The sequence below is a fragment of the Oncorhynchus clarkii genome, chromosome 12, assembly GCF_045791955.1.
Source record: "Oncorhynchus clarkii lewisi isolate Uvic-CL-2024 chromosome 12, UVic_Ocla_1.0, whole genome shotgun sequence".
NCBI classification, from domain to species: domain Eukaryota; kingdom Metazoa; phylum Chordata; class Actinopteri; order Salmoniformes; family Salmonidae; genus Oncorhynchus; species Oncorhynchus clarkii.
In genome coordinates, this window is record NC_092158.1 from 273,537 (window position 1) to 282,808 (window position 9,272).

Here is a 9,272-nt window from a genome sequence, read left to right on the forward strand (position 1 = left end):
GTGTTGTTGCCTACACTCACCACCTGGGGGCGGCCCATCAGGAAGTCTAGGATCCAGTTGCAGAGGGAGGTGTTGTTGCCTACCCTCACCACCTGGGGGCAGCCTATCAGGAAGTCTAGGATCCAGTTGCAGAGGGAGGTGTTGTTGCCTACCCTCACCACCTGGGGCGGCCTATCAGGAAGTCTAGGATCCAGTTGCAGAGGGAGGTGTTGTTGCCTACCCTCACCACCTGGGGGCAGCCTATCAGGAAGTCTAGGATCCAGTTGCAGAGGGAGGTGTTGTTGCCTACCCTCACCACCTGGGGCGGCCCATCAGGAAGTCTAGGATCCAGTTGCAGAGGGAGGTGTTGTTGCCTACCCTTACCACCTGGGGGCAGCCCATCAGGAAGTCTAGGATCCAGTTGCAGAGGGAGCTGTTTAGACTCAGGGTCCTTAGTGATGAGCTTTGAGGGCACTATAGTGTTAAACGCTGAGCTGTAGTCAATGAACAGCATTCTCACATAGGTGTTCCTTTTGTCCAGGTGGGAAAGGGCAGTGTGGAGTGTGATTGAGATCGAGTCACCTGAGGATCTGTTGGAGCCGTATGCGATTTGGAATGGGTCTAGGGCATGGTGTTGTGAGCCATGACCAGCAATTCAAAGCACTTCATGGCTACCAACGTGAGTGCTATGGGGCGGTAACCATTTAGACAGAGACTATGGTGGTCTATTTGAAACATGTAGGTATTACAGACTCGGTCAGGGACAGGTTGAACATGTCAGTGAAGACACTTGACAGATGGTCCACACATGCTTTGAGTTCACGTCCTGGTAATACGTCTGGCCCTGCGGCATTGTGAATGTTAATCTGTTTAAAGGTCTTGCTACGGAGAGTGATCGCAGTCTGGAACAGCGGGTACTCACACGCTTCAGTGTTGCTTGCCTCAAAGCGAGCATGAAAGGAATTTAGCTCGTCTGGAGTCCCTGGGCGGCTCGCTGCTGGGTTTCCCTTTGTAGTCCGTAATAGTTTTCAAGCCCTGCCTCATCCGACGAGCGGCAGAGCTTTAGAGCCAGTGTAGTAGGATTCAACATTAGTTTGGCGCTTTGCCTGTTTGATGGTTCATCTGAGGGCATAGCAGGATTTCTTATAAGTGTCAGGATTAGTGTCCCCCTCCTTAAAAGTGTCAGCTCTAGCCTTTAGCTCGGTGCGGATGTTGCCTGTAATGGCTTCTGGTTGAGAAATGTACGTACGGTCACTGTGGGGACGACGTCAACAATGCACTTATTTTTTATTTATTTTACCCCCTTTTATCCCCAATTTCGTGGTAGCCAATTAGTTACCATCTTGTCTCATCACTACAACTTCCGTACGTGCTCGGGAGAGACGAAGGTCGAAAGCCATGAGTCCGCCGAATCACAACCCAACCCAACCAAGCTGCACTGCTTCTTAACACAGCGCGCATCCAACCCGGAAGACAGCCGCACCAATGTGTCGGAGGAAACGCCGTGCACCTGGCGACCTGGTTAGCGTGCACTGCGATGAGACAAGGATATCCTTACCGGCCAAACCCTTCCTAACCCGGAAGACGCTAGGCCAAATGTGCATCGCCCCACGGACCTCCCGGTCACGGCCGGCTGTGACAGAGCCTGGGCGTGAACCCAGAGTCTCTGGTGGCTACGAAGCAGTGCCCTAGACCACTTCGCCACCCGGGAGGCCCAACGATGCACTTATTGATGAAGCCAATGATTGAGGTGGTGTACTCAATGCCATTGGATGAATCCAGGAACATATTCCAGTCTGTGCTAGCAAAAGTCCTGTAGCGTAGCATCCGCATCATCTGACCACTTCCCTATTGAGCGAGTCACTGGTACTTCCTGCTTTAGTTTTTGCTTGTAAGCAGGAGGATAGAATTATGGTCAGATTTGCCAAATGGAGGGTGAGGGAGAGCTTTGTATACGTCTGTGTGTGGAATAAAGGTGGTCTAGTGTTTTTTTTCCTCTGGTTGCACATGTGACATGCTGGTAGAAATTAGGTAAAACTAATTTACGTTTGCCTTAGGGATGCATGATATATTGGTAAGCATATCGGAATTGGCCAAAATTAGCTAAAAATGCCAACATCGGCCCGATGTCTAGTTTAACGCCAATGTGCAAAACCAATGTCAAAGCTGACGTGCATACCTATATAACGTAGGTCGATGACGTAATGACACCACAAAAAACACAGCGTTTCTAACCTAGCCCACAATGTCTGCTGTGTGAATCTATTTTGAAGTTTCAAAGGAAGACAACAAAAAGGCCATATGCAATGTTTGTGCTGCTGTTATTTCCCAAGGAGGGGAGAAAGTGAAATCTAAAATACCACAAACCTAATGACTAATTTGAAAGTGTATCACCCCCAGACGTTCAGAGACTACGTAGAACAAAAGCAGAAAACAACTAAGCGCATACTTTCAACAACTAAACAAGTTCAAGTCCAGCAGTCATTTGAAAGATTAAGAACATTTCAGACAGACAACTCAAAGGCGAAATCCATTAATGCCAAGATAATGGAATTATTGCCCTTGACAATCAACCGTTCTCTGTAGTGGATGATATTGGCTTTCGCCAACTGGTCGAGCACCGGTACACTACCAAGTAGGCACACTTTTTCAGATGTTGCCCTACCGGAGTTACACAGTATTGTTGAAACACATCTATTAGCTACTTTCTATGGGCGTCACTGCTATTAGCTTCACGACTGACATCTGGACCAGCGATGTCAGTCCCATGAGCATGCTGAGTCTGACAGCACAGTGGGTCGACGAGGATTTCGTACTGAGGAAAGCCGTATTGCAAGGTCAAGAATGTGCTGGTTCTCATACCGCTGGTGGCATTTGAGAACATGTATAAAACTTGGAAACATGAACACACTCCTAGGTCTATTCAAACAACTGACTGGAGAAATAAGCTCATCAACTGTGTCTGCAGCAGACGTGATACCCTCTGTCATGGCATTGAAACACCTGCTCAACTAATCTGCCAACAGACCGTGGGGTTAACTTGGAAAAGTACTCTACTAGAGGCTGTGAACTAGTGATTCGGTGGCATTCTCTCTGAGCCTCTTTACTGTGTCACCACCATGCTCGATGCTAGGTACAAGGACCGCTACTTCTTTAACAGGCATTCTCTCTGAGCCTCTTTACTGTGTCTCCACCATGCTCGATGCTAGGTACAAGGATCACTACTTCTTTAACAGGCATTCTCTCTGAGCCTCTTTACTGTGTCTCCACCATGCTCAATGCTAGGTACAAGGATCACTACTTCGATGCAGACAAAAAACAAGGTTTACGTGAAATGGATGGAAATGGACACAGTTACAGTGCGCACCGAGGAAGGTTACAAATAATATAGATGAGAACTCTCTTGGAGATAGTCTGGTCTACAGCTTATCATGAGGTATTATACCTCAGGCAATCAATAACTTGATGCTTCTAACACACCGACAGCGTCATTGCGCAAAATAGTATGCAGCATCATCTGGATATGTCTGCAACAAAAGTTCAACACTCACCTTCTGCTACAATTTCTGTCAAGCCGTCTACACATACAGTTTGACGCATACGTTCGATAAATCCAATGTATGCACCACACCAAACGCACTGCAAATGCCTCTGCAATACAATGCTGCAAGGCAAACGCAGCATTTCATTGGAAATGAATGTCATTCTAGTGTACCAAAATGCAATGACGCTGTTGGTGTGTTCAAAGCGTGAGGCTTTTTTAATATTAGATATCGCCAACAGTTATTGACAAATAGACACACAACCCCGCCCCTCGTCTTACAAATTCTTACAAGGCACCCCACCCTCCTCCCCCTTTTCACCATCTTTTCTTCACGCTGATGACGGGGATTTGGCCTTGTCTCGACAAAGCGTTGGACTCATTCATTTCACACGTTATCTAGATAAGATCATAGTCCTAAGACATGCTAACTAGAGGTGGACCGATTAATCGGAATGACCGATTTCAAGTTTTCATAGCAATCAAAAATCTGTATTTTTGGGCGCCGATTTTGTAATTTTTTTTACACCTTTATTATTTTCAATGACGGCCTAGGAATGTTCTGAACGACAGATTTTTACATTGTCAGCTCGGGGGATCCAATCTTGCAACCTTACAGTTAACTAGTCCAACGCTCTAACCACCTGATTACATTGCACTCCACGAGGAGCCTGCCTGTTACGCGAATGCAGTAAGCCAAGGTAAGTTGCTAGCTCGCATTAAACTTATCTTATAAAAAACAATCAATCAACGACTGTCGTTGCTCCAACGTGTACTTAACCATAAACATCAATGCCTTTCTTAAAATCAATACACAAGTATATATTTTTAAACCTGCATATTTAGCTAAAATAAATCCAGGTTAGCAGGCAATATTAACCAGGTAAAATTGTGTCACTTCTCTACTTCTCTTGCGTTCATTGCACGCAGAGTCAGGGTATATGCAACAGTTTGGGCTGCCTGGCTCTTTGCGAACTAATTTGCCAGAATTTTACGTAATTATGACATTGAAGGTTGTGCAATGTAACAGGAATATTTAGACTCATGGATGCCACCCGTTAGATAAAATACGGAACGGAATAAACGTTTTGTTTTCGAGGTGATAGTTTCCGGATTTGACCTAAGGCTCGTATTTCTGTGTGTTTATAGTTAGTCTATGATTTGATATTTGATAGAGCAGTCTGACTGAGGGGTGGTAGGCAGCAGCAGGCTCATAATAGTTAAAGGTATATGGTTTAGAGAGAAATAGTCGACGCGTTATAATTCCTGTAATAACTTGCGGCTGAACTTGAAAGGGGTTCCTTCATTATTTTACCGTTAATTTCTTCCATAGAGAATGTCTTGATCTACTTCCAATAAGGTCTGTGTTTCGTGCAGGCTTAAACCACCTCTGTTCATGTCTTCCATAGAGAATGTCTTGATCTACTTCAAATTAGGTCTGTGTTTCGTGCAGGCTTAAACCGCCTCTGTTCATGTCTTCCATAGAGAATGTCTTGATCTACTTCAAATGAGGTCTGTGTTTCGTGCAGGCTTAAACCGCCTCTGTTCATGTCTTCCATAGAGAATGTCTTGATCTACTTCAAATTAGGTCTGTGTTTCGTGCAGGCTTAAACCGCCTCTGTTCATGTCTTCCATAGAGAATGTCTTGCCTCTGCATTTTGATACCCGTGTAAATCTCACTAGGATAAGGTAACGTTTGTCAACATATTTTCATAAACTCTACATTTTTTTTATCGTCACTTATATTTAGACAATATTGATCAGAGTTACCTTCTCCTATGGATATCTACACAGTTATAAAATTGGCAAGGTGGTGTATGCCTACACGAAACACAGACCTTATTTTAAGTGAATATAAAAATATCCTATGGAATAAATGAATGAAGGAACCGCTTTTCAGATTTTGCTAGGTGTCATGGGAATTATGACTGGCACTTTGGTAGTCAATTCTTACCATGCCCATTATTAAAATAGGAATTCCTGCATATAGAAATTATGTTTTCAACATTCATCACAGGTAACTTAAACTCTATTTTTATTTTATTCTTATTCTCTATTTGTCTCCTAAGCAGACTCTTCAGTATCATTGTCACTTCAGAGCTGTTTCTGTGTGTGTGTGTGCGTGTGTGTGTGTGTGTTACAGATGGCAGAGAAAAGCAGAGCACCAGACTATTTAACGGAATCGGCACCAGGGAAAGCAAGGTGTCTTATTTGTGATAAAGATGTAAGCATGGGGTCAGCAACGGCTAAATCAAAAAATACCACCAACCTGTGGAATCACCTTAAGAACAAACATCCAAAAACCCATAATATGTATTATATTAAGTTAAAATAAAAGTGTTCATTGAGTATTGTTGCAATTGTCATTATTACAAAAATGTGTGTGTAAATACTTTTTTATTATAAAAAAAAAAAAGTATTATTATTATTATTTATTTATTTTTAAATCGGACGATTAATCGGTATCGGCTTTTTTTGTCCTCCAATAATCGGTATCGGCGTTGAAAAATCATAATTGGTCGACCTCTAATGCTAACCTTTCACCATTACAACAACAGGGGGGGTTACAGTATGAGGACTGACTCAGCGGTTTACCTGAATGCTTTGTTGAGCGTCTGGTAGTTGAAGTGGTCTGGAGCTAAGCCTATCACCACAGCGTTGGGTTCGGATGTCTCCATACCTGCAGCACAACATGGATAGAGCTTTATAGAGTTAAAGCTACACCCGCATCTCAAATGGCACCATATGCCCTATACAGTGCACTACTTCTGACCAGGGTCCATACAGCTCCATTGGGAAGCTAAATGTAAGTTAGTTTGCAATCTGCTCTGCCTCATCTAGCCCTGGCTCTCACCTGAGAAGTCCTCCAGTGCACTGTCCGCCACCAGCAGTAGGGGGCGTAGTTGTCTCTGCTCCACGAGGCTCCTGGCTGCTGTCAGGGACGTGAAGATCTCCTGCTCCTGGATGTCAAAGTTCAGACTGTGGAGACGCTCCACAAGGTTCCTCTTACATTCCTTAGTGGTGTTGGTCACAAACTTCACCGCTACAGAGGCCTGACGCAACCTAGTGTATAAACCCCAAACATAGAGACCGTGTGACTTCAGAAGAAACTCACAGAATTGAGGACTGGGTGAGTACTGAATATGGGGACTGAGGCATGCTGCAGAAAGAAAATCTTAGACGTATTTGTGACTTCTTACTTTCAGATGTAACCAGAGGGTTGTGTGAGCAACTTAGGACAAAGTGGCTGGGTGAGTACTGAATAACAAGGATAACAGGGCTCTGGGCAGACTGACCTGTGGAGTGCGTCCTGTGCTCCAGGCACGGCTGTGTCTTCTACATGGAGGGTTCCACTCAGGTCAATCAGCACTGCCTTCAGAGCCCGTCTGGTCGCCATGATACCAGGTACCTATGTACTGTATATATACACCATTATTGATAGAGATAAATCCATGCACATAGAGATCCTATTCAATTAGTTGAGTATCTGAAGCATCAGCATTTGTAGTAATCGAACCCACAAATGCTGATGCTCTAGATACTCAACTAGTCTAAAGGCCCGTTTTATTGCTTCTTTAATCATAACAAGTTTTCAGCTGTGCTAACATAATTGCAAAAGGGTTTTCTAATGATCAATTAGCCTTTTAAAATTATACATTTGGATTAGCTAACACAATGTGCAATTGGAACACAGGAGTGATGGTTGCTGATAATGGGCCTCTGTACGCCTATGTAGATATTCAATTTTAAAAATCTTCCTTTTCGAGCTACAATAGTCATTTACAACATTAACAATGTCTACACTGAATTTCTGATCAATTTGATGTTATTTTAATGGACAAAATGCTGATTTTCTTTTTTTTTTTAAATTACATTTCTAAGTGACCCCAAACTTTTGAACGGTAGTTCAAAACTACCGTAGTGGATTAAACACAACCGGGCTAAATTCAAATTCAAAGAGCGCGTCCTCGCGCTAGCTTGCGACTCTACGTTTTACAGGAACACGCTCACCGGCCAAGCACACGCACTGTCGTGGATGCGAGGTCCGATCCCACTTCTGACACCAATGTAATGAAACAGCAGGGAGCAGGTCTCGAACCCTCGACCTTCTAGCCCGAGGCGCGCTATCGACTGTGCCGCAAAAGCATGCTCAAGGACAAATCACTGTGTGTATATATAAAGGTTCTCTGTATATACATATATATATATAGGGTTATATATATATATATATACACACACACACACACACAGAGCAATATACAATCCACATCTCTAAATAATAGGGGATTACACAGCTGAGTTTGCGCTCCATGCAGGGGGTTTGTGTAACTAACATAGTGGTGGCAGGGTAAAGCTAGGAAAACATCGGGAAGATGGGGGTGTGTATAATCATCGTACATCGGCCTTATTTGGATAAAGGTTCTCTGTAGAATTAAGAAAACTAGGAAATAAATATAGTAGCTCAATCAACCGGTAGGCTTTATTCTGGTTGCCAACGTATCTAAAGCAAAGCTGAAGAGAAGTCAGAGCTGCAACAGGGTGAGCAAACAGACCAACGATACAGGCTAACTAGCAAACATAACTAGCCTGTTGGGGAAAGACCTAGCTACTACTAGTGTTGTTTGAGAGTTGCCGTAGTTTCTATCAATGTAATGTTTAAGAATGATACATAAGGTAGTGTGTCAAGAAATACCAAAACTCCAGTACTCGGAAAACGCAGGCGAAGTGCGGTATGAAGTTCCGCAACTTCCGCCCACCGCTGGCAGAACGTAAACTCTGACGTTTATATTTTGCGGTCCTTCGAGTTGACTGGATTATTTAGCCGCCTGTCAAACTGCCTGTTTCAATTACTTTTGGTCAACGAGAGGCTGTCATTCGTGTTTTATTTTATTTCTGTATAATAATAACAAAACAATAAAATATCAACTAATGATAATAATCTTCTAATGGGGAAGATGAATAATCACACGCACGCCCACTTGTTATTCTCCTATTATCCATTACTAATTTAAAGGGTTATATGGAACAGATTAGCTACCGGGTTATAGCATTCATAGAATTGACCGAAACGGTGGCGGCGTGTGTGTTTGTACAAGGAATGATGTGCAATTTTAACCCTCGTTCAGATCTGAAAATGGATGGTCTTGAGGTCGCATGGGTAGAAACACCTCTTCCTGAATATCGTCCTTGTTGGTGTCGGCTATCGGCCTCCTAAACATAAGCATTTCTATAATTTACTTGAATCGAATTGCTGTGATCACAATGTATTTGTTTATAGAGAATGTATTCTGCTTGGCGATTTTAATACAAATATGCAGTTACCACCCCAGAGAAGTACACTAGTAAATGCCCTGTATGACTTTAATCAGTTATTTGGACTAAAACAACTGATTGTTGAGCCAACCCGGGTGTGTATTGACAGCAAATCAACTTTGGATTTGATTATTGTATCAGACTAAGCGAACATATGTCAGTCAGGAGTCTTAAATATTGGTTTTAGTGATCATATGGTAACCTACTGTACCCGTAAGAAATCCAAAATGCTTCTAGAGCCAGGTAATATATACATGAAGGTACTGTCTATGACAAAATACTAAAAATAATGTTTTGTAGAGGTCCTTGGAATTTTGGATTGCTCTCATGTACTAAACTGTGATGATGTTGATCAAGCTTGAATCTGGCTCAGATTAAACAAATTCAAATCAAACAGCGGTCAGGGAAATGGATCACTTCCGAGATCGTAGACCTCATA

General features: G+C 43.1%; 1 protein-coding gene across 2 annotated transcripts; it reads right to left on the reverse strand.

Moving 5' to 3' along the window:
• Positions 1–6,009: 6,009 nt before the first annotated feature.
• LOC139421835 (haloacid dehalogenase-like hydrolase domain-containing protein 2) lies at positions 6,010–8,273 on the reverse strand. 2 transcript variants are annotated; one of them, XM_071172955.1, is made up of 4 exons: positions 8,214–8,273; positions 6,817–6,936; positions 6,375–6,583; positions 6,010–6,200 (listed from the first exon to the last, which is right to left on the reverse strand). In XM_071172955.1, the coding sequence occupies exons 2-4, from the start codon at positions 6,915–6,917 to the stop codon at positions 6,112–6,114; spliced, it is 399 nt and encodes a 132-aa protein (XP_071029056.1). In that variant the 5' UTR covers positions 6,918–6,936; positions 8,214–8,273; the 3' UTR covers positions 6,010–6,111. The 2 variants fall into 2 exon arrangements, with proteins under 2 accessions (XP_071029056.1, XP_071029057.1); XM_071172956.1 differs by having other exon boundaries at positions 8,228–8,247.
• Positions 8,274–9,272: the final 999 nt, after the last annotated feature.